The 26,846-nt window shown below is 32.7% G+C and overlaps 1 protein-coding gene across 1 annotated transcript in view; it reads left to right on the top strand.

Moving 5' to 3' along the window:
• Positions 1-3,953: 3,953 nt before the first annotated feature.
• The window catches only part of LOC124364374 (cleavage and polyadenylation specificity factor subunit 1), a 47,357-nt gene continuing 24,464 nt past the window's right edge, over positions 3,954-26,846 (top strand). Inside the window, exons 1-11 of the mRNA XM_046819777.1 lie at positions 3,954-4,185; positions 10,285-10,477; positions 12,776-12,987; positions 14,472-14,788; positions 15,206-15,456; positions 16,912-17,093; positions 17,621-17,777; positions 19,084-19,190; positions 23,306-23,479; positions 24,324-24,452; positions 25,801-25,908. Coding sequence (XP_046675733.1) covers positions 10,306-10,477; positions 12,776-12,987; positions 14,472-14,788; positions 15,206-15,456; positions 16,912-17,093; positions 17,621-17,777; positions 19,084-19,190; positions 23,306-23,479; positions 24,324-24,452; positions 25,801-25,908 — 1,809 coding nt within the window. The 5' untranslated portion in view covers positions 3,954-4,185; positions 10,285-10,305. The remainder of the gene's footprint in view (positions 4,186-10,284; positions 10,478-12,775; positions 12,988-14,471; positions 14,789-15,205; positions 15,457-16,911; positions 17,094-17,620; positions 17,778-19,083; positions 19,191-23,305; positions 23,480-24,323; positions 24,453-25,800; positions 25,909-26,846) is intronic.

The raw sequence follows: 26,846 nt of genomic DNA, 5'->3' as shown, positions 1-26,846 counted from the left end.
AAGTACATTGGACACGTTTGTGTTTCACCGTTCACTAAAGTTCTTTCGTATTCACATTCCAAAGAGAGATATCCTTTCATATTTTTAACATTTTCTTGAAATTTTTTGATTAAACTTTTAATTTCTGGCCTCATAATTGATAGATATTTGTAAATTGACATGGAATTGTCGTTCAAGTTTGTTAAAATGTGTTGCTTGAAAAGACCGTGTATAGAGGATAAAACTTCTATATCAATGATATTTTTAGGTTTTTCATGAAGAGTTTTGTCAATTTCTTCGATCATTTCAGACTTAGTTTTATCGTTTGTTTCAATGGACAATTTTTCAGCGATTGATTGAATTTTTTCATCATTAAATAGATTGAGATCTTTTTTATCTTCCTTAAAGCTTTTCTTTAATTCACGCAATTTTTCTATATTGTACATCTTTTCATGATCGACAATTTGATTTTCTTTAGCCCAATTCCTCAAATAATTCAGTTCACTTTCGTAAAGTTGTTTGTTTTTTAAATGGATTTTTGAGCTATAATGTCGGGTATAATGGTGTTCAAAAATATCTTTTTTGCAGTACGGACATGTTATTTTACTTCGCGCCATTGTTCTATTTATAAGGTAAATATTTCTTAACTAATAATTTGAAAAAGTATTGATTTTTACTAGAATTTGACAGGAATCAGCACAATTTCTGGTGAAACAGCGATAGATTCTTCTATTTATTATAGAAAAATCTGTAAACTAAGACTTAAAATTATTGAAAAAATAAGATAGTTATAGGACAAAATAGTACTTGTATTACTATATTGGTTTGTAGGAGGCAATTTAAATTCTTTATACTATTTTTTCAATAATTTTTCTTTAACTTTTCCAAGATTTTTCATTAAGATTTTAATATATTTACAACAGAATTTTCGTTGATTCGAAACAGATATGAGATCATTTCCAATAGATTGATTCGAAGCAGAAGTTTCCAATAGACACCTTAAGAAAGTAGAAGCAAACAGCTATAGATTCGATTATTTTTAGTTCGTGATTTATAGGTTCGTTTATGGTTCAATGAACAGTATTTTACATTGATTTTCTGACTGTCCCAAAAGTGAGCTAGAAACCCCATATTCATATCTACTTATATATATATATATATATATATATATATATATATATATATATATATATATATATATATATATATATATATATATATATATATATATATATATAAAGTTTACTCTGGTCAAAAGGTGTCTACTTCCGGTTTAAAGTCACTTCCGTTACCACAGTTGAGTTTGTCTTATTGCCTTGGTTAAGAAAATATACGTATTAAGATCTCAGAAACCTACACCAATATAAAATTGTGACTAACAATTTAATATATTTCCAGCACCGTAGTTCAGTTTGTATGTCCCAATGAAGAAAATATTCATTACATATTACTGTTAAAAGGATATATTTCCATTATAAGGGATAAATTCTTACTAAGTTCATATAAAATTTAAAAATAATCGTTTATAAATAATTACGTTATAGAGGTCTTGTTGATTTTCGGACTGTTGTAGTCCGGGAAATAATGACTCGTTGAGGCATGTTAATGTATTCCACTTTCCGCTGTTTTTCTTAAGCTACTGTGAATATGCCATATCATAACTGTATTAAAGCCAACCAGTTTCGACTACCTTATTTGAAATCATTCCCAGCTTTGCTCATTAGGTCAAGTTATAACAGGTGGAGTTTATAACAACGTGTAAATAGTATTTCCAACTCATTAATTGTTTCAAATCCGTTACTGGCAAAATCTGGAGTTAAATTTATTTTTTTTTTTTTTTTTTTTTAAATAAATTTAGATATTAACTGTGTGTTTGCTGTCTCCGTTACACTACTGCCTTCTAAATTTGAGTGCAAACAGATTGTTCAGCCTCCATCAAGCTCAAACTAAAAATGTTAACAGTTGTTTGATGTCAGTTATATTTGGATTATAAAATATAAATAATACCATATTTTAAAACTAATTCTAAAAATGTTTTGGAAACTTCTCCGATCTTTCTCTCTATATAAACCTTCATCGAATTACAATGAATATTTTACAAAAAGAATTTGCCGAATTGGTCCAGATGTCTAGCGCTTAACAACGCATTTACCAATTAATTTGTCTTAAAACGCTTTGGTATGTACACACCAATATTGAAAGCCTCGTATAGCGTTTGATGGTTTTTGTATGAAGGCCTTAACGTGATGTCAAGAAGAAATAACTCCACCACTGCTGGATCTATCGTGTGGACGTGTCGATACGTAGATGCACTTTCAAAAATGCCTGTAAAGTTGAAAATGTCAAGTCTCCTTTTAGGAAGGGTGATGTTATGGAAGAATTCAACTATAATCAAATATCGTTCCTACCAAAGGTATCCAAAATCATGGAAATGATCTGTAACCAGATGAATGATTCTTGAAGTTAAATAGCCTACTGGTGAAAAACAGTCTTGTTTGAGCAAATTCAAATCAACTAAATTGACAGTGATTGGTTTTTGTCAGTTATTGGATTGGGGCAGCTGAGACAGGAGACACCATCGTAATATTATACACAGATTTCTCTAAAGCTTTTAACTGTAAATGCTAAAGTTTTATTTAATAAGCTTTCGGTCCTGGGCATTCAAAATTCAGTCATTGATTGGCTCAACTCACGTCTTGAACATACATCAGGAAGAGGACACTTTTTACAAAACTAAGTACACCAAATCAAAATTGGATTAGATTGTAAACGAAATTTTACGTGGATGAATCCTTGGTCCTCTTCTTTTTTTATTTTGTGTAAATGACATCATCATTATTCAAATTCCAAAAGACAACATTTATATGTTTGCAGATAATATCACTCTTGTTGTCAGTAATAAGGACTGTCAAGCTCTGTAAATTCCATAATCAGCTGAACTTAAACCGTGAAAAAAAACGCTCATAGATAAGAATACAATAAATGAAAATTACCAAGATATTTTGGACTTCATCATTGATTATTGTTACAAAAGTGCACATATATGATTTGTACGAACTGCTATTGAAGATATTGGACAACTGTATGGAGTAGAATAGGCAGTTTGATAGGATTTCCAAAAAAAGCGAAAGGAATTCTCGTTCTCTTACGTCTCTCGAAATTCAACAATAAATAGCTGATAAAGTGTTTACCATTGCCTGCTCGAATCTTGTGTAGCTTATTTAGAAATCCTCTGAGGATGCGCAATCATAAATATAAAATATTTCACCCTACTAAAAATATAATCTATAAATACAAAAATAAATATTATTTTTATAATGTTTTAATTTATGATTAGTTTTATCGCCTCGACGCTTTTTATTGCTCTCTAGAATAAAAACTTCAAACATATTCTAAGGGCACTTTGACATGCAGAAGCCCTGGTTGGCCAAATCCTGGGGAATTACAAGTATCAATTAAGTAAGTATCAAATAGAGACGAATTATTAGTAGGCCTATTCACAATTTTAGATAAATTTACAAGCTCCAAATGAACATATTTTACTAATCAAGCATTATTTTACACGTACGTAATACTTTACTAATTTTTTACTGTTGGTAATCACGAGCTGTTTCGTACGGCTTACACAAAAGCAACAACACATTCAACGTATTTAAAATATTGTATAATACATGTAGTTAACGCCTTCACTAATGACCTATATGATACACAAGAAACTCAACAAAATGGTGATTTTTTTTTTTATCCAGCATCTTCATATACTATGATGTCGAAATAAAAATATTATTACCATTATTAGGACCTTGCCACACAGATTGCCAGCAATTGTTTTTTATTGCATTTGTATAGTATTTGTTGTTTTCTTTGTAGGCTAATATTTAGTCCAGATTTGGTTTATTTCGAGGAGGGAGAGGAACACAGGTTATAACAAGGAACGGAATAACGAAAACCCAATCCATTCCTTCTGTCATCATCATTGTTTCTGTTTGTGTTGCCAATTTTGCTCAGAAAAACCTAACCTAATATTTTTAGAATTGTGGCGTTCTTCGTGAATTTGAGTTTATAAACCAATATAAAGAGTTGAAATTGATTGGTTGAGAAATATAATAAAATAATAAGTTGTAATGTTTGAAATATCTGATTTTGTTTCTTTATAAGAAGTATATACAGTTAAAAGTTTATGTAGCGGTACTTCCTCGGAATAAGGTTGGTTTTCTTGAAACTATTTTGTTTTACATGTATTTGTTCATTTCAAGACGTTTACTAAGTAAATCTTTATACAAAACTATAATATTAATGTTATTATTAACACAACCTCAGATGTAAGTAGAATGTATATTAGAGGAGTAGAGTCAGATAAGCAGACCGGTTTTTGTACAATTGGTATAATCATTGATGCTTAATATTCATATATCAATAGGAGTCTCTCAATCATATCAACACATATATAGTCGTAATACCAATCGTATTTGAAATGGAAATAGTTAATATAATACACATAGTGACAATCTCATAATTAAGAAAGGAGCTAACGTCCTAACAATTATAACCTGAAAAAGGTTAAGGGTAGGGTACTATAAGCGGACCCGGTTTTTTTATATCCAAATTGTCAAACGATATTACTTAATCATAACCATCGATATAATCAATCAATACTGATTAATTATTTTGTACTATTAACTTAAATAATCTATATCAACAGCTGTAAACACTCTAAAATAATACACATAGGATAATATTTCGGTACTTTGGGATTATACCGACCACACCCAGACATGAATCGTAATTTGACATTTTGCTTCTACTGATTACTAGATTAGCGTAGAACAATATTTCGTCAATATAAAACAGGAATTGTCTTATCGCAAACCCCTCCCCATCCTCAGACAAAGGTCAAAGTCGAGCGGTCTAGTAGATAACATGATTGCAGAGTCTCGCCGCCCGTTCAGCTGGTTCGTCGCTTTGTTGTACTTCCGTGTTTTACCTCTACATTTCTCCAAACACAAAAATTCAACAAAAACAAAGGTACTTTGGGATTATACCGACCACACCCAGACATGAATCGTTATTTCACATTTCGTTTCTACTGAGTACTAGATTAGCGTAGAACAATATTTCGTCAATGTAAAACAGGAATTGTCTTATCGCAAACCCCTCCCCATCCTCAGACAGAGGTCAAAGTCGAGAGTCTAGTAGATAACGTGATTGCAGAGTCTCGCCGCCCGTTCAGCTGGTGCATCGCTTTGTTGTACTTCCGTGTTTTACCTCTACATTTCTCCAAACACAAAAATTCAACAAAAACAAACATTTACCAAACTAAAATCTTTATTAAAAAAACACTAAAAACTTGTTTTTATTCTTGATCACATTCCGCCGCCCAAAATGCGAGTGCCTCCGGCCATCAGCGCGGGCCTTGGCAGCACCTCCGGTGCTGCCCCGCGCTGATGTCGACGAAAGAAAAACATCCCTCGAGATAGTACCTATCAGTAAAATATCAAATTCTAGAGGGGCTAATCAGAAATATAAATTGAATTGTAATGGAAAGGCAATTATGTACCGTGCAAATCACGTGATGCCGCGCGGCCTGCCGTAATCAGGATTCTCGAGAAAGATAAGATAACAGCGACAACAATATCGATCACAATACCTGGAAATGCTTGTAAGTTTGTAATTTTGTAATTGAAGAGTTGTTTTTTCGTTCTATCATGTTTGTTTCTATAAATTTCTATTTTTGTGTTCTTCATACTAGTGTGGTCGGTATAATCCCAAAGTACCAAAACAAACATTACCAAACTAAACTTAACTCTTTATTGAAAAAAACACTCAAAACTTGTTTTTATTCTTGATCACACTCCGCCACCCAAAATGCGAGTGCCTCCGGCCATCAGCGCGGGTCAGCACCAAAGGTGCTGCCCCGCGTTGATGTCGAAGAAAGAAAAACATCCCTCGAGATAGTACCTATCAGTAAAATATCAAATTCTAGAGGGGCTGATCAGAAATATAAATTGAATTGTAATGGAAAGGCAATTATGTACCGTGCAAATCACGTGATGCCGCGCGGCCTGCCGTAATCAGGATTCTCGAGAAAGATAAGATAACAGCGACAACAATATCGATCACAATACCTGGAAATGCTTGTAAGTTTGTAATTTTGTAATTGAAGAGTTGTTTTTTTTCGTTCTATCATGTTTGTTTCTATAAATTTCTATTTTTGTGTTCTTCATACTAGTGTGGTCGGTATAATCCCAAAGTACCAAAACAAACATTACCAAACTAAACTTAACTTAACTCTTTATTGAAAAAAACACTCAAAACTTGTTTTTATTCTTGATCACACTCCGCCACCCAAAATGCGAGTGCCTCCGGCCATCAGCGCGGGTCAGCACCAAAGGTGCTGCCCCGCGTTGATGTCGAAGAAAGAAAAACATCCCTCGAGATAGTACCTATCAGTAAAATATCAAATTCTAGAGGGGCTGATCAGAAATATAAATTGAATTGTAATGGAAAGGCAATTATGTACCGTGCAAATCATGTGATGCCTGCCGTAATCGGGATTCTCGAGAAAGATAAGATAACAGTGACAACAATACCGATTACAATACCTGGAAACACTTGTAAGTTTGTAATTTTATAATTAAACACTTGTTTTTTTCGTTCTATTATGTTTGTTTCTATAAATTTATATTTTTGTGTTCTTCATACTGATGTGGTCGGTATAATCCCAAAGTACCAATATTTCAATTTTACTTAAGTAATTCTGATTAATAAAAATGGAAGTCAATTTCAGAAAACAGTAATTATCATATTAATGGCCGGAGTGGAAAAATATGAGTTTTGCGTTATTAACTTATTGGAATCGTCCTATAGAACAAAAAAAGTATAAGGTTTGATGGGGTGGAAATGAGAAATAACAAAGTTCTAGAACATAAAAAATTAAACAACTATTCACGTGCGGAGTAATATTTCCATGTTCTACATCCATGTCGAGCGTCACGTGTCCTTTTGTGACCATGATTCAACCTCTTGATGACGTCATCGGATGCGCCGCCATCTTTGCAAACGTAAATGAAAAATAATACTGAAATGAGCAATATTTTGATCCAAATGAACAATGTTTTTCTTAATTTCGAGCTACAAATTAATTACTTGTTATCAAAATGAGATGAGTGCCTCCGGCCATCAGTGCGGGCTTCGGCACTACTGCCCCGCACTGAAGTCAATGAAAGAAAAATATCCCTCGAGATAGTACCTATCAGTAAAATATCAAATTCTAGAGGGGCTGATCAGAAATATAAATTGAAATGTAATGCAAAGGCAATTATATAAAGTGAAAAAATCTTAATAAATCATGAAAAACTCTAACATAAATATATAGATGGATATTAACAGAGAACACTTACCATTAGTGTGTTGGAATAGCTGAGCAGCAACAACAAAAAAGTGGATTTTTTAAAATTGCAACATTTAAAACTTTTTTTTACTAACGTACTTTTTCTAATTTTCCTATCGCAACAAAACAACAAAGTCTCCCGGTTTAAAAACAACACGTGACCGCACGACGAACAAATACACTCATTATTAAAAATTCCATGTTCAATTAAAAAGGAAATAATTTTGTTTTGGTTAAAACGTAAACTCTTTACGTGCCCTACTAAACACTCCGACACACACAATTCACTAGGGTTGGTCGAACTAGTGGATGGTTGATTCATAATTGTAACGCACTCACTCGATCCAACCTACTGAACACGATATCTTGTGAAGCACTGACTCTTGCCCCGGAGAACTCAGATAACAGATACGTTATCAGGCTGCTATCAGTCCCGGCCGCAGATAATATTCAAGTAAACAGATTATCCAGACACAACACACAAACTGAACATTAAAACATTAGAAACTTAACTACTTATGAATATACCCCCTAAAATCATGTTATTTGTCATTTGCACCCACTAATACTATATATATTTTTTGTTCAGGTGGGTGAGCAGAATACGTTGATAATGTCAAATTCGTGATTTGCCGCCTCGGCCTTTAATCTTATAGCTACCCAGAAAACTACACGGCGTTGCTTTTTCGTGGCTTTAACATATTGAACCATATGTGAAATTTGTGGGAAAGAAACAACTGTAACTGTGAGAGAAGTAAATATGGTCGTCTTCAGTTTTCCTAATTTTGGTTATAATAATTTGTTTGATCAAATATCATCGTCTGTATAAATACTCATATAGATTACCTGCACGCAGGTCGGCTGATATGCCACTTTTTAAACTGCTTTTCATGGTCCTCCACGAGCTTTCAACCATGTTAGTGTCTATAAAAGACAATACGTTACTGTAATTATATGAAAAATTTGTAGTTTATACAAGTTAGTTATTGTCCTAAGATCAGTATCAGTTTATATATCAATATAAACTGATTGATATTTTATATCAATAGTTATAATTAAGTATTATTGTTTGTCAATATCAATATAAAGAATGGGGTCTGCTTATCGTACTCTATCCTATTAGAGTAATCAGCTAAAATTAATAGAAAAATATTGGCCTAATCCTATATAATATAATAGCATACTTTTTATGTAGAAGACGCCTGCATTAAAGTAAGTAGTAACCATCACAATCAAATCAGGGAACCAAATTATCGATTATAAATACCTAAACTATTGAAAAAAAAATTTAATTTCAGTTATTTAAATTAATTATTGACAACACTATGGTGTTGTATAACATAATTGTTCAAAATTAATTCAAAGTAAAATCATTTTTATGGTGTTTGAATAATGGCGCATGTACAATGATGATGAATGTGCGTTATTTCTGTCACAAGCTGTCTGACACATTTATCCTTCAAAATAGCGAAAAGTAATTAAATAGTATACTGCTTTGTTTATTACATTTAATAAATATGTGTAACTTCAATAGTTTGGCTGCGGTATAATAAAAGTCCAATACTTGAGTGATCAATAATATTGAATTATCAATTAGAACGATTTAAATGCTGTCAGACATGTGTTATCTTGTTACGTTGTTGTAAGTTCTGTGCTGTTCAAACTTAGTATAAACAAAATTGTATTATTTTCTATAATATAAAATTCATATGTTTCTTTAACATAAAAATATAGCTTCACTATTATACAATCTTAAAATTCTATAATGTAATTCAGTTAGAGGGATGTTTTTCTTTTTTTCATTAGAAGTGCGGCCTTTTTTAGCCCGCACTAATGGTCAGGGGCCTTTCTGATCATTATTTTTCCGACTTCAGATCACATGCCAGATCTTCTTATTCTCCGACATTAGATCACGTAAGATTTAGGACACGATCTAAGATTGAGAAAGTAATGATCAGAAATATTTCTGGCCATCAGGGCTTCGGTGGAAGGCGCCACCGAAGCCCGCACTACTGGCAAAAAACGAAAAACATCTCTCAAGATAGTAACCAAATTCAAGCTCAGATCATGTAAGTGCTTGTAAAGGTTGTGTTTATCTTTGGTATTACTAATAATATATTTAAGGTAGCCTAATCTAAACCTACTTATATTGTGTAATAACATTGCATATTGTAATATTTCCATTCCTAGCCTTGTTGCTTGCACGAAATGGCCTCGGCTGTTACTGGTTACATAATAACCCAAAACAAAAAAATCATTATGAGAACAAATCATTCAGCCCAGCTGTTACTGAAACAGCAGCATCCTGTTAATAGGTTAACACTGAATTACCTTTTACTGACACTAATACTGCGCAGATCTGTAATGGCAGCAAGTGCAGTGTGTGTGATTCACGTGTTTGTTTCAGACACGTATCTACTGGTTTGTTTGTTATATTTTATAAACAAATATCCTAGTTTGGTTTTTATTCACCATAAAATTATTGCTTTTTGTACTTTAATTTGAAATATAACATAATTTGGTTAAGTAGTTGTAGCGAGAATTCTTTACCCATGAATATCGATGACTTGATTATCATTCAAGTGTTGGACGATTTTCACAAATCCTAAAAACACATTTTTGTAGCACTAAAAAATGGCATTAAAAATCAGGAAACAACAAGGTAACAAGAAAACCAAAAAATAACTTTGTGCGCACGTGAACAACAAGGTTGCTGTGTAAAAACAAAGAGGTTGCTATAATCGAACAATACGATTGCTCTTTATTGGTGCATTTGCAGATTTTTTGCTGCTGCGGCGTTGATACATTATGACTATATAAGTACCAAATAATAAAAAATCAAAATGTACGATAAGGTACGATACATTTTCTTGCATAAAATATAAGTTAAAAACGTAATCCATATTTTTTCACAGGTATCATATCCAAGTTTGAAAATGTATTCTGTGTGCAAGACTACTCATCCAGCAACAGGGATAGAACATTCGATCACATGCAACTTCTTCAACCGCTCAGAGAAGTCACTAGTCGTTGCTGGAGCTAATGTAATCCGAGTGTTACGGCTCATCCCAGATGTCGATCCAAATAAAAAGAAACCTAAAAACATAAGTAAGTATATCTGGTGTTTTTTTTTTCATACAGTTAGATTTTTTAAGTGTTAGTTTATATGTGTAGTGGGCAAAAGTTAAAAATTATTTTAACTCATTTGTGACTGACCGCTGTTCATACTTTGACATTGTCTCTAATAAGGTAACTAGACCTTCAGTGCCTTACCATGTTGTAAGTAATTGGTCTTATGGGGTTCAATATAGCTTTAACCACCAGTAGATACTGGTGGTGCCTTAGAGAATCACACCATTGGTTCTGTGTTAGGTTCAATCTAACATACATTTTTTACCCTTGATTTATTTATATTTGTATTGTTTTAAAAATTATACATATATAAATTAACTTTAGATGTCCAAGGTAATAAAAAAATATTTAGTAATAAAGTTATTTAATTAGTGGATTTGGTAGATCAAATTATTTCAAACACTTGTTACACATAAATTAAACTACTTTTTTTATTATATCTTTGAATGTTGTTTATATAAAGGCTAGAAATGGCAAAAAAACATAGTATATTCTGGTGGTTTACTCATCTGTGTAATTCTTAGATTTTAATATTCACCATTAACGAAGATTCATTATTGATTTTTTTATTCAGTATTTTCAATTTCAGTTATTTTAATAACTGTAACTGAAGCAGTATGTTCTTAGATATGACGCCACCACATTCATTGCATCGGGACTGGTTAAATCTGGTTTTTTTTTTTACTTACAGTGAATCTTTTCATTGGCAGGTGTTGCTTGAAGTTAATAGTTCAATTCCTGTGATCCTTTTATTTTCTGTTTCAAAAGGAATAAAAATGGAATATATAAATTAAAATACTTTATTTAACATTAAAACACTTTAGAAGTGGCAACATGGTACTTTCATATCCAAATACTTTCATATGTAATTTTTGGTCCCGGCTATTGATTGGGACTGTCAATAGCTGTTCATTTCAAGGAATGTGGAGTTATTAACTGATTCCTGGGTACAATAATGAAAGCTCTTTTGATCAACAACAACTTATTAGTGTTATCTTTCGATCATTTATTACACCTACATTCAACAATCCACAGAATACAGTAAGAGGCCAATGGTTGTTTATTCTTAACATAGAATATTTTGACCAAGTCTCTTCACAACATCCACACCGCCTGTGATAAAGTTGTAGTCTGTTAAAATCTCTGGTTTTTCTGCCTCGCTAATTGCATCATCTCCATTCATGCTCTGCGGAAATACTTGATTGTTGTAAAGGCACCCAAAGTGGCTTTTTCTTGATTATTTTCAAAGTATTACAGGGAGAAGATTGTCAATTAACTTTCTAGCTGCCCTAGAATTTTTTTTATCAAAACAAATAGTTTTAACAAACAAATGAAAGGGTTTTTCTAATATTGTGGCAACAGAGATATCCAGGGCAGTTACGTCTATACACCATATGTTCAGCTTTGTTTAGTACCCTACAAGTAAAGCAGGCCTAAGAGTGGCAAAACTTATTCAACATCAGTAAGAGGACAATATCTCCTTGAGAATATTTCCTTCTCAAAATATCCAGAAGTTGATTTGTGTTATATACTAATATATACTATAATAGTGATAAATTTGGCACGAAAGGATTTTTTTTAGGTTTGTGTTTTAGTCACCTTTTTTAGTCTTACGAATCAACAAAAAAGTTAAGTCAGCGAATATTTTGGATATTTAGATAAGTAATATCTAATTAGGCTATATATTTCAATAATATATCTTCTTAGAAATAAAATAATGTATGACAATAGGTATTTATGATAAAAATAGTACTTTTTCTTAATTTTTTAAATGTTCTTAAAAAATATGCCTAAAATATACAGGCAATATAGTGAACACTATAAAGGTTAAAGTCTCTTGGTCGGAGAATCAACCATTTGTCTCTACATATGTTATTGAGAAATAGAAGTGATTGGGCTTAGTTAAAACTTGGTCCATTCATTGCACAGCAGTGATTTTATTGAGCGAATTGTATTAATATTTATGAATGGCTCTTCTAGGTATCTGTTTGTTGATGAATTGGTTATAAACAACATATTGCAATAATTCTGAGAAGGTAGCATATTGGTGAATCTAAAATTTCAGCCACAATTTGTTCTAAAACTGCATAATCAGAACAACATTTTTTTTTATTTTACAGTAAGTACTTAGTAAAGAGATTATCCACATAGTGTTGGCTGCTCAATATCTTTTTTTTTCAAATTCAAGAACATTTTACAGAGACTTAGAAATTTTTGTAGCTTAACCTGTTTTGAGTATTGACAGCAAAATGTTAATTCTATTGTTCTTTACAGACACACCTCCCAAGATGAAGATGGAGTGTCTTGCTACGTACACTCTGTACGGCAATGTGATGTCTATGCAGTCGGTGAGTTTAGCAGGATCACAACGGGATGCGCTTCTGTTGAGCTTCCGGGATGCAAAACTCAGCGTTGTCGAGTACGATCTGGACACCCACGACTTGAAAACCCTGTCCCTTCACTATTTCGAGGAGGAAGAGATAAGGGTGAGTCTGACAGAATTGTATTCCTTTTCTTTTAAAACTCAATTCAATTTGCATTTTTTTATATTATATTTATTAGTTAACAAGATTATTATGGAAATGAAATACTGTATGTAGACTTCTAAAGATTCAATTGAATTCTGTGAATCAATTCTAATGATTCTATATAAATTGATCTGTACTTTAAATTATTCTTGAATCACCTCAGAAACTTTTCAAATATTTATTTAAATTTAACTTTTCTTTTGATATAAATTTATTGTGAAATAATAAATTACAGTTATCGATTGATGCATTAGTATAAACGATGTATCAAGACCTGCTTTCAATTTCAATGCTTTATAACACACCTAAATGATGTTTCCAAACATCATATTATTGATTGTGATAACGTCCACGAGGTTCATACATAGCGTACTATAAGAAGACAGTGTTCAAGTGTTATTGAAATTTAAATCGTTAAATATCACTAGCTAAGTATAGCACATAATAAATCAAACTCTGCAGTTTCAGAATAATGAATTTTGTTACTTAAAGTTACTAGTGTAAAAGATCATTTCATGGCATTTAAGGTGTTAATTGTTGATTTTCAATATTACTAACTATATTATACTTTTTCAATTGAAATTTTATGAGAAATGGCCAAATCGCAATTTTGAGAATACATTGTCAGTTTGTTTTCTGGTATGTAAACTATTCGTTGTTAGGCACTGCTTAAAATATAAAAACTTTATTTATAATTCTGATTTTCCAAAAATACACCATCTAAATTTTCCTGAACTATATCTTTTTTTCTGTTTTAGATCATTGTTTAGACCATTTGTAAATCAATAAACTTGAAAGATAAAACCAGTTTGAATCAGTATTTTAAAGTTTTGTATAAGGCAGACCATCTCACAAGTTAATGATGAAAATTTTTGGAGGAAAATTGTTTACTTCTTGAATTACTAAGTATCTTACAATTTTGAACATGCCTTACAGTCTACTGTGTGGATGTTTTTGTTCCAGTTTTAGGAAATAATTCATATTACACGATAATGCTGATCAAATGAAATCCAAATTTGCAACAATACATGTTACCACTTTCACTTCCAAAGACCTGATGTCTATAAATGTTTTGTCTTGTATTGATCATAAGTTACTTTTAGATATTTAAACGTGTTACATGATTATACATACAAGTATTCATCAGAAAACAATTTGTAAAGTAGATACGTCTTAAAGGACCAAGTGTCCCAAAATGTAACAATTTTTTTCTGTATGAGTCCATAAGCATTTTCTTACATTTGAATAGTACTCTTTATATTTCTTGGTTATGTTTTATTCAATTACATCTACATTTGCATTAGCTCTCTTAGATTTATAGTTAAACTGTCAGTTCAGTTTTGACTGTTAACCATTAGCTTTTTAGAATAAAAAAGTAATCGATAAAAATATATTATATTTTTTGCTTTTTCACGTCTGAGAACTGTACACTGATGTTGTAGGGTGGTTGGACCCAACACACCCATATACCCATAATTCGAGTGGACCCAGAGGGCAGATGTGCAGTTATGTTAGTGTACGGGAGACAGCTGGTGGTGCTTCCGTTCCGCAGAGAGACCATCCTCGAGGATGGAGATATCCTGGCCGAGGATCCCTCCACCTCTGGACCACAGTCCAAGGCTCCTGTCCTTGCATCGTACATGATCATCCTCAAGGAAGTTGAAGAGAAAATGGATAACATTATTGATATCCAATTTCTACATGGTTACTACGAACCTACTTTACTGATTCTCTACGAACCTGTAAAAACTTTCTCTGGGTAATGTAGCTCTCAATTGTATCCATTATTAATTGTTTCATTTTTTTAAATATGTTGTAAAAATGTTTTCAATTTTATAAATTAAATTCTTTTTATCATTTTTTTTTCCATGAGCATTTTCTAATTGCACATTTAAAATATTTCTTTTGCTTAGCTATAGAGGTCTAAAAAATTCATAAAACTGAATTGCATTGTACATTATTATAAATCTACATTAGGATTTTTTACAGTATTTTTACTAGATTTCTGGCAAAATTAAAATTTTATTGACTTGTTGACTCTTTGGTTTGTCAATCTTTAAAATACAAAAATACTCAAAATATAGACCACATTGTGGATCTTAATACATGATTAATATTGAGAAATAAACTAAGAATCTCGTCAACACTAAACTCTGAATACTGAACTACATTACAGGCGTATCGCAGTCAGACGGGACACTTGTGCTATGGTAGCTATCTCCTTGAACATCCAGCAGAGGGTACATCCGGTCATCTGGTCTGTTTCCAACCTGCCCATGGACTGTACACAGGCACTGGCAGTGAGGAAGCCTCTCGGAGGCACTCTTATCTTTGCCATCAACTCGCTCATCTACCTTAACCAGAGTGTGCCGCCGTACGGTATATCTCTAAACTCCGTCACAGATGTCAGCACCAGTTTCCCCTTAAGTAAGTCATATTTTTCATGTAAAATTCATTTTTTTCTGTAAAATGAGAGACTGTACTTTCTGTAACCTTATTCTTGTCATTCTCGAGTTTTTTTTAGGACTTCAGAATCCAATTAAGAGGACAAGTTGAAATAGTAAAGAGTGGCTAATATTAGTGTTATGGTCATAGATGATCTTAGTGCCTATAATATTTTCTGTTCGGGTTTTAATCTCGTTACCTCTGGCTCTTCGAATTGGTTTTTGTTTTAGTGAAGTCAAAACAGTTATTTTTACCACCTTAAGTGGTTTTAAGTTTAAGTAAATTATTTTACAATAAAGTGACCTGTAAATTTAAATGTTAATTAAAAGTACTTTACTGTATGACGTACTGATGTTTAATACATTGATATATTGATTGCTATTTTATAGTAATTTTTAAGCAGAATTTTTAGTTTTTTATATCAGCTTTGTTTTGAAATAAAGAAAAAGAAGTTAAAACAACAATAATTATTCTGAAATATAAGTAAAGTGCCTTTTCACATCTCCAAGTAGTTTTTTATGCAGTATGCATAAACAACAGAGAGAAATAAAATGTATGCTTTTAAATTTCTTCTAAATACTTTTTACCAGTCAGCAAACACAAGTTACAATTTGGCATTGAATACATACTATAATGTATTAAAAATTATCGATTAGGTGTTCATTTATTTTATTTTATGTTGTTATGTAAATACACATATACAGTAATACATAGTTTAAAAGGTGGGTTATAGACTGTTGTTTTGCTTAAATAGCTTTTGTATTAGCATGTTAGTGGCATACATAATGTTTATACTGTTGAAAAGCTCTGGATAGTCTTTATTTGAGAGGTTGTCCAGCCATTCATTTATTGACTTATACAGATTTGTTTGCATTAAAAATGTAAAATAAATTTAAAACATTTTAGAGGTATTTATAAATAATTAACTAACAGCAAAATGTGATTAAAGTCGGACCATGTATATAGGCCATATATATTAATAATGATTTCCATTGATTTTAGCTAGTTAATAAAAGCCAACAAATTATTTATGCCTAAATAACATTCGCTCATTTCATTGTCATGAGTGACTTTAACTGTTTTTCTCTCTTCTGTACCAAGAATATGCTATCTTCTGCATTCACTGCTTCACTAGTTCTCCTACTTACCACCATTTTAAGCTAGTGATGGCAGAACATCAACTCTGGCCTCATACTACTAGAGTAGAATTGTAAATATGTATTTATGGTTTTGATTTCTTTCTAAAGAATGTCAAAGTATTTAGAAATAAAAGACTTACATGTGTGTGTGTGTATATATATATACTATTTAGTTTGTTTATATTTTTAGTTGCTTGGATTGTAATTAATAATACTGTAATATAATATTGACTTTACAAAAAATTCATACTCTAAGATTATTTAAATAAATTATGCTAAACAAACACTTCTATTTCAGAACTCCAAGAAAATGTGAAAATGACTCTGGAAGGGGCTCAGGCCAGTTTTATATCCAATGATCGGCTCGTCCTGTCCTTGAAGAACGGAGAACTGTACGTGCTGACTCTCCACGCAGACAGTATGCGCAGTGTACGCAGTTTCCACTTCGAGAAGGCTGCTGCCAGTGTGCTTACCACGTGTGTATGTAAAAATCTGTTATATAACATCATCCTTTACGTCATAAAATGCAGAGATTACATAACATCAGATGTGTTATTGTGATTACAGCACTCAGATCTTTAAAAGTAAAAATATTTTCTCCACTGTTTACCAGTAATTTACCACTTACTACTCATATTCATTTAGTTCATTAATGTCTGAACCCTTTCCACATTTTCTACTTTCTAAACATTTTGAAACTTTCAGCATTTCACAGGTATTTTTAAAATTGTGTCATAATGTCCACATTGAACTTTACTTACATTTCTTTCATTCTCCAGTACACGAAAACCACAGATAACCAACCATTATGACATTCGATGTTGCCTCTACTCTTTTTTTCTTTCCATGTTGTGGTTACAGAGTCAGGTGGCCTACACGCATTAGACCATCTTCTCAAAATCCGTATCTTAGTGAAAATATAAAACTCCTCATTTTGTCTGAACTCTTAAGGTTTACTTTTATAAAATTATACAGTTTAATTGATTATATGAAAATGTATGTTGCAGACTTGTGTGTATGCGGACAACTACTTGTTTCTGGGATCAAGGCTCGGAAATTCTCTACTATTAAAGTTTACAGAGAAGAAGACAATAGAAGGCTATAAGCCACCTACAATCGATCTCACCCAGCCCCCTCTCAAAAAGAGAAGAATGGACACATTGGGTAAGGAAAGTTTAAAATATTCCTAATATAAAATGAAATGAACAAAATGTATTTTCAAAAATTAAAACTACTGTACACAACACAACTTAACCTAATTAGAAACTAAATTTAGAATGTTAATATTGATTATAAATCAGTATAAATAAATAAAAATTAGAAAAATTAGCGTACATTAGCACATAGCATCTGTTTAGGCTAGAGCCTCAACAGCCTACTTTACAAAAAATCTTTATCTAGTTCTAAAAACTGAACTAATAAGTAAATTACTACATGTTGCATGGAAATTATATTAAAATAAACATTGGTAGCAAACAATTAAAGTGGTAAAGACACTAGGCCTGAAAAATGAAGTGGGTGGATTATAGAAAGGGTGGGAGCTGGTAAAAAGGGATTAAAGTTCAGGCCCTGCCACATTCGGCCACAATTGGGGTCTCAGCTTCCTCAAGTCTGATTTGTAAAAGAAAAATATTAACTTTATGCTTAACCCCTTCAGGTCTCATTAAAAATTGGTGATTTCTCTTATCTGGTTGATTTTTAAATGTTCAGTTGATAACTTCAACTCAACTCTCCAGCCAGTATGGATACCTTTGATTCCTCTGTTCCATTCATTAAGTGTTGAGAGTGAAGTGCCACCACCACTGCCATGACATGGTGACAAGCTGACTCACTTGCAGTCTACAACACTCCTAACTCACTGGATATGTGAACTATAACTGCCCATTTGTCAAACTACTAAAACCCTTATGTAACTGTTTTTTATCATCTGTTTACTAGGGAAACAAGGCAATTTATCCTCAGGAATTATAAATTTTACTAAAATTGTCAATGTTTGGATTTAAGGTTCTTAGTTTTTATTGTAATTCATTGTCCAAGGAAGTTAAATCAATGAAGTGGTTCATCCCCATTAAAAATGGAACATAATTCACACACTATTAATACTGGAACTATACTTTTCTGGCTCAGTGGAACAGATGTACCTATGTAATTAAACAAGAGTTTTGGACACACAGATAGGTGTGAGTGACCACTTATGAACTCAGTGTGCCAATGTTCTAAGAACTCAAAGGGTCACATATACTTTTCTAGGGTTTTCTCCTCGATTGTTCATGACCCGAGAGGCTCACAGGTGGGTAAAGCGTGACTCACAATACTCGATGAATGAACTATAGATAATCCACCTAATTATTGAGATGTAAGATCCTAAAATAACCGTATATCCCTCCATGTAAGTTATATTGAAAGTGATTATAATGACCTTATATTGTGCAGATGACAGACTTGTAATCTGTAACTTTTTAACGTTTAGGAGACTGGATGGCATCTGATGTGGCTGATATTCGAGACTTGGATGAGCTCGAGGTGTACGGCAGTGAGGCTCAAACCTCCATTCAACTAACTTCATACTCTTTTGAGGTGTGGTATATTTTACAATCAAAGTTCTAGCAGAGTTGTTAGTATTTTATTTAAAACACGTAATTACAATTATTTGGGGTCTTTGAAGAATTTAAATTACGTTTTTTAATACATTCAATTAAATAAAAATAGAGTGATACTGATCTAATGTGATGGACTAATTATTCAAATGCTAGTGAATGTTCAACAGTTAGCAACACTGGATAAACTTCCTCACATTGTTAAGAGCCAGCTGTAGTGAAACGAATTTTATTTTTACCCCATAAGAGTAATGTTAAGCTGCAAGCATTCGTGCACCCTTATTTTTGGTCATAGAATCTAGAATGATGGGAGTGTCGCATTTTAAAGATGTAATTAATGTGCACCCAAATGCTTTATTTTGTTAAGTGTACTGAATATTTCATGGAAAAAAGAAAAAATTTATATATATATATATATATATATATATATATATATATATATATATATATATATTTTCTGTGTAACCAATAAAAATATTGGGGATTATCACAATCATTTCACAGATAAAAATAAATCCCTAGACAACAACTCAGACTAATAAATCTTAAACAGTTTTAGTTGTTTTATTATTATAAATTACTAACTTAAAAATTAAAGTAAAAGTTTTTTGTTTTTTTATTTGGTGTGCAATATTAGGTTAAGCGGGAAATTCAAGAATCTTTCGTTAATTAAACTTATATGCTCCTATAGAGGAGGCTGAAGATGAGGAGAAAGATGTATTCTATGGCAGGCTAGAGGAAGAGAGATAAATAAGCTGCCCTCAATATGATGTGAAGTTGGTGATGGGTGATGCTAATGCAAAAGTGGGCAAAGAAAAACTATTGGACAGAAGTAGCTGGAAAGGAGAGTTTTACATGATTCAACAAATGAAAACGGGTTGAGACTGCTCACTTTAGCTAGTTCAACAAATATGAAATTATGTAGCACAATGTTCCCAAGGAAAAGAATTCACAAAGCTACATGGGTTTCTCCAGATGGGAAAACAAGCAAACCAAATTGATCATGTATTAGTAGACAATAGACATTATAGCAGCATTACAAATGTGCGCACAGTCAGAGGCGCAGAATTTGGTACAGACCACTATTTAGTCCTTAATTAGCTTAAGACAAAGAATAAATGTGAATAAAAAAGAGAACACCTAGGAAAGAACAATTAGCGTTCTGACAAAATAACAATACCAGAAGTGCAGGAGGGAATTTTAAAATTAAATTGAGTAATAGATTCCAAATATTGGAAGATGAAAGCATAGAGACACAAATGACTGAGTCAGACAAGATTGGAAAACAATGGAAAAATTTACAAACTATAGTCACTGAAACAGTAAAGGAAGTGTTGTGGCACAAAGGAAAATATGAAGAAGAATCCTTGGCTTACAGAGGAATGCAGGACAGCCGTAAACAAGAGAAGAGAAATAAAGCACAGGTGGTTAGCAAGCAGGAACAATGTGGATGAAGAAGGCAGAAGAATGACAGAACGACTTAGGACAGAATACTGTGAAGCTAACAGAAATACCAGAGTGGTACTTAGACGAGCGAAAAAGAGACTTCCTAAACGGAAAACTTTACCAAGGCTGAGAATGACAGAACAGCAAAATAACGCAAGAGATTTTTTACAGAACAATCCGTTTTTTCAAACAAGGCGTCTCAGCAAAAGCTATGGCATAAAAGACAAAAAATGGACAGTTAGTGATGGACAAAGAATCAGGGGTTAAAGTGTGGAAAGACTACTTTGAAGAACTCCTGAATTGTGACCACTGTACAAACAGAAGCGTTGACGATGAATTAAATTACCAACATGTACAACCGGAGGTGATGCCACCCTCTACGCAAGAAGTAGAAGACGCGGGTAGTTAGCGAAGCTTAAATGCAATAAGGCTCCTGGTGAAGACGGAATTACAAGTGAGATTATTAAAAGTGGAGGAAAATTTCCTGATAAAAGAAATACATAAACTTATTACAAAAGTATGGGAAGAGGAAATTATACCGAAGGTATGGAGAGAAGCAGTGGTAATTCTCTGCACAAAAAGGGGGATAAACAATTATGTTCTAATTATAGAGGAATATCTCTTTTGAACACCGTCTACAAGATATTTTCAAAATATTACTATCAAGATTAAGTCCTTATACTGAAGCAATAATTGATGAACAGCAATCAGATTGTTGAAAGGCAGGTCCACAATAGATCAAATTTTTCCTACTTAAACAGGCAATTTCAAAATATTATGAGTTCAACAAAGGCTTCTATGGAATTTTTATAGGACTTCAAGAAAGCTTATGACAGCATAGATAGGAATGCCTATTCAAGAAGATGGAAAAACATGGAATCCCGCAAAAACTGATAAGACTGTCAAAAATGTGTATAAGTGACTCAAAGGCCAAAATAAGAATAGATGGAGAAATGTCCGAAAACTTCCTTATCCACACCTGGAGTAAGACAGGGGAGATGGGATTTCTCCCACTCTCTTCAACCTGGCTGTGGAAGAGGCATTACAAAAAGTTAAAAAGACTACAAAGAGGGGTTAAATTAGGAGTGGGACCTGAACATAATGGCATTTGCGGGTGATGTAGTGATCTTGTCAGAAAGTTTGGATGACCTCTCCACACTAACAAAAAGTTTTAATAAAGAATGTCAAACAGTAGGCTTAGAGCTAAATAAAGATAAAACTAAAATTATTCATTTTGGAAGACATGCGAGAACAAACTTACGCATTGACAACTACTCGATTGACTGTGTAGAAAGTTTTAAAATATTTGGGTGTAACAATAAACAGCAAAAACGTGGAGGATATAGAGATACAAAGCAAATTAGCTAATGCAAATAGGTGTCTTGGGGCGTGTACAAGACTCTTTACGTCAAGATTGTTGTCACAATGCTCCAAAATTAAGAATTTATAAAACAATCGTTCAACCAGTCCTAATGTATGGAAGTGAAACATGGACATTAACGAAGAAAAATGAGGGGCGGTTGATTGTTTTTGAGAATAAAGTTCTCCGAAAAAATATTTGGACCAATATGTGATGAAGGGGGTGTGGCGAATAAGAAAAAATAGAGAATTACACAATGTATACCAAGATCCTGATATTGTGGCTTTGGTGAAGGCAAAGAGAATTAACTGGCTAGGACATGTACATCGGAGACAGGAGGGCACAAGGTTAAAAGAGGTCTACAGGCGGTACGGTACCGACAGGAAGGCGCCTTTGGGTAGGCCAAAAGATAAGATGGTGCGATTAAGTGGTCGAAGATGTGACCCGGTGTGGAGGGTCTGTGGATCTGGCGTAAGACAGGGTGGCGTGGAAGAGGCTATAGACGAGGCAAAGAATCGACTGAGATTTGTTACGCCCCGGCAGTAAGTAAGTAAGTAAATGATTTCATTTGCTGTGTGCTAGTGTTATTGATTTTTAATCATTAATAAATAATCAAATTGTCTAAACATCTCTGTAAATTCAAAAAACTAGCAAACAGTGTGGTGACACTGATTTGTGAGTTTAATATCTAGTTAGTCGGGCTATTTTTTAAATTTAATTATTATTTTGACCATTGGCACAGGTTCCAGCTTTTTGCTGGATTTTCTTCACCCATTGTTTGGCCCTCCACTATTGGGGTGGACCAAGACAATGGCCTCCAAGTTTCTCATAAGTTCTGTGAATAGAACTTTCGATCTTTTTTTCTTCACATTTTTTTCTTCCAATTTCTCTATATTTTCAGAGCACTTTACTACAGTCCCTTACCTTCTTTTCCTTGGCCTAGCACTTAGTTTTCTAGTCTGCATACCTCACTTTAGAATTGTTTTCACTATCACGTCTTTTTTACATCTCCAGACCATTTCATCCTTCTATTCCTTTCACCATAATATTGTATGTGATATTTCTTTATTCAATCTAGTTCTTAGTTCCTCATTACCTAATCTGTTTCATCATGAATCCACATAAATCCCATTTCTTATGACCCTACACTTTGTTGTTTCTCTGTATTATGAATGTTATATGTAGTAAAAATTCAGTTTCTCTTAACCCTAAATTAGCGTGTACTGGCATGTACTCTAAATTGATAGCTGTACTTGCTGGAAACTCATTTATTTAATCCTCTTTACCAGGTTTGTGACAGTCTGCTGAACGTTGGACCCTGCGGCAACATTTCGATGGGTGAGCCAGCGTTCCTCTCCGAGGAGTTCTCCAACAACACTGACCCTGATGTAGAGCTGGTCACAACCTCTGGTTATGGCAAGAACGGAGCTCTGTGTGTACTACAGCGCTCTGTGCGGCCACAGGTACACACCATTATCAAGAACTGTGTATATCTGTTTTATTTGATTTATTCTGCTGTGTAGTGTAAACATGAATGACTAAATGACATATAATTATATATGTTTTATTTATAGTTTTGTTGAATGATATAATAAGTAAGGAAGCTAGGGGTTTAAATTGGACTGGTAATCTAACTTTTAGACTAATTTTATTGAATAATTGACAATTCCAATTGTTAATTTTGTCTTTTCAAGATGTCTGATTAACATCTCCTGGTCAAGACTACGAAGCTTGACAGGCTGAAAATTGTCGTATTAGGGTTTTAGTATGAAGTAAAGATTCATTAGAATTTCCCTTAAAATTCTGATGCTACAGCACTCAACCATGGGCCCTTCTTTATCCTTTAGTTTTCCAAGCTTTTTAAAGTGAAATATTGTAAGTTGTGAATTTATACTTACAAATTTGTAATTACTCATATTTTTTGAAGTGAGCAAATTGTACCACCCGACAGTGTCTTTTAAGGCTCTGTAAATATTTGCTGAAGTAAATATTTCTATAGAGAAGAGAAGGGTGAAATTTCCATAAATTGGATGTATATGATAATTTTGTTGTGAAACTTCACTCACTTCTACAACTTACAAATCTTACCACTAGCTAATGACACCCTATCAGTAGAACCTCAGAAAATTCAAGTGCCAAAAACATCATTGATGAGACCCAAGCTTAAAAAAATTAGACCTTCCTGAAAACACAAAATTTTATTAAATTTCTAATATTTAATTTTCATATGCATGTAAAGTGTTTCATTTTCTTAATGTACTGTATCACATCTTTTTCCAGTATTTAAAAGTTCCATTGTAATGACAGGTTGTGACAACGTTCGAGCTGACAGGTATCACAGACATGTGGATTGTGACAGGCAGAGAAACAGTACAGGACGAGTCCCAAGAGCCCACACATGCTTTCCTCATCTTGAGCCAGCCTGAGTCTTCTATGGTAGGTTTCACATTATCCTGATCTTTGCCTAAATTGTTATGTCATAATTTTCCCACACAAATAGTGTTGGTTACTTTATGTAATGACTTGCTTGGTTGGTATCAGTTTAGCAGGTTTTTTGCTTAGGACACAAGAAATTGAGGAAACCCTTCAATGACAGTCCTAAAAGGATTTTTGCACTTGCTTCTAATTAATAGGATTTTCAGGATCGGTAAAGTCAATAGTAAGAGGTGGCTTCTCATGTTGTGATCCAATGAGGGGTAATAACGAGCTCTATATCTCAGCCATGTGACATAGGGAGAAGGGGAAGCTTTATTAGCCTCTTTCAATCAAAGCGAGTTTGGGAATGTACTCATGTTTAGGCTAGCAACAGCCTTTAACTCTAAGGGATCTCCATCCACTACAATAGACATACTGCACGGAAAATAGGCATCTCATCAACCCTTTTGCTCAATTTCTCAACATTTGTGGCTAGTGATGTGCCTGGATTAGTAGGGTTTCCCAGATGTAAGTGATGCCTTGTTTTTTTTACTGTTGCCAGAATAGTTTCAACTGGAAGGTAAAAGCCAGCCAATAGTTGAACCCTCTTGAGATTCAATTTAGCAATTACCAATGTATGTCATCAGTATATCAGTATACTTTGCTCTTTAATTTGCATGGTGACTGAATACAGTTTAATAATAATAATAAGTCTTTATTTAAAAACAAAATCAAGTTTATTTATATAATTTTGAACATTTTCTGGATGCTCAATGGTACCATTGCAGTGTTAATACATATCTGATCTCAGCTCAGATGCTTGGAAATTTAAATATTTTAATCAAAGAAGGTATCTATTTTAAGTCCAGTCCTTTTGTTTTGTAAGTACTGGTTTTGAGGTTAACTAATTGTAAAGTTCTCTAATGTAAACAACAACGTAATAGGCTTAGATTGGCAACAACTTTTAATACATCAACTGTTGTAGTTTGCTATTTTACAATGTCACAGTCGTTAAAATTAGGTATATAGTTTTCTACCAACTCTATGGCAACCTAACGTTTTGAGGTGGTCTCATATTGGATTTAAAATCCAACTCACTTAGTAAATTAGTAAAATAGTTATTTGGAATTTATTACTGAGTCACTGTAATTTATTCTACTGCCTGTTTCACTCTTAATAACTTTGCATTTATTAGAAGAGTTTTTAATATATTCTTCAATTGCTATTTTTTTAAAGTAATTTATCCTATTTCTATAGTTTTTTAACACTTGCATAATCCTTGTTATAATTACTTTTCATTGCTTGTTCCTTTGCTATTTGCTTTATGTAATTTTTAATACAATATCAAAATGGAGATATTTTATTGCAGATTCTACAAACAGGACAGGAAATCAATGAAATAGACAACTCAGGTTTTAACACGCAAGGGCCTACTATTTATGCTGGAAATCTTGGTTCAAACAAGTATGTCATTCAGGTAAGTGTCCTATGACTTTTTAGCAGTATTTAGAATTAATCAAATTTATTTTATAACTTATGCCTTGAACTTGTCTAAAATGTCATCAAAAGTTACTTTCTGAGTTTGTCTCCATTCGGGTTAATTAAATTGAAGATACTTACCTGTGAAAGATAGTTACGGTCAGAATTATTGATTGGTTACCAAAGCTGTGATTTCATTAACTCTTCTCATTGCAAATGTGAATATTAAAAAATGCAAAGCTATTTTATTTATAAAGTTTATATTTGACTACTTGATTAAAGATTTAATAAAGTCAAAAAAGATTAAACAAAACATTGGTAGTATTGCACAGATATTTACTATGGATTGGTGGATGGTACAAAACCTGTCGTATTACCTAGTGGCTAGCCTCTGAAAATTCAAGAAGGACCCAGAGGAGCAGGATCCAGGATAAAATTACATGTAATTTGTGACGTAATATTCATGTAAAGTTGCTTTGGCATAGTTCATAAACAACACAGTTATTCTGTTGTTTGTTTTGCCTCAAAAATGTATTGTTGTTAAACACAAAGCTTAATAGACAAAATCAAATTATCCTTCACAATAATATATAAGATAATTCTAATATCAATTTTTAGAAATAATAAAATAACTATCACTAGATAAATACATAATGAGACTAATAAGAGATAATGATGAAATTCTTGCCTATTATTAAAACAATATAAAATTTCTTTGACATCAATTAAACAATAGTACACACTTAGACAAGGCAAAGTCATAACTTAAGCTCTTTACATATTGTCTGATAATGGTCTCTTCCAGGTACGTTTTTAACAAGACTTAAGGCTTTGTTTGCCAAATCAGCAACTCTCTTATTTGATTCTTATTCTGAATGATTGACGAGAAATGGACAGATTTTAAAAGATAAAAGGATTTCGGAAATTTGCCATCAT

The sequence above is a fragment of the Homalodisca vitripennis genome, chromosome 6 (assembly GCF_021130785.1).
Source record: "Homalodisca vitripennis isolate AUS2020 chromosome 6, UT_GWSS_2.1, whole genome shotgun sequence".
Lineage (NCBI taxonomy): Eukaryota > Metazoa > Arthropoda > Insecta > Hemiptera > Cicadellidae > Homalodisca > Homalodisca vitripennis.
Note: the sequence above shows the minus strand (reverse complement) of the source record. Positions and strands in the feature narration are given on the sequence as shown.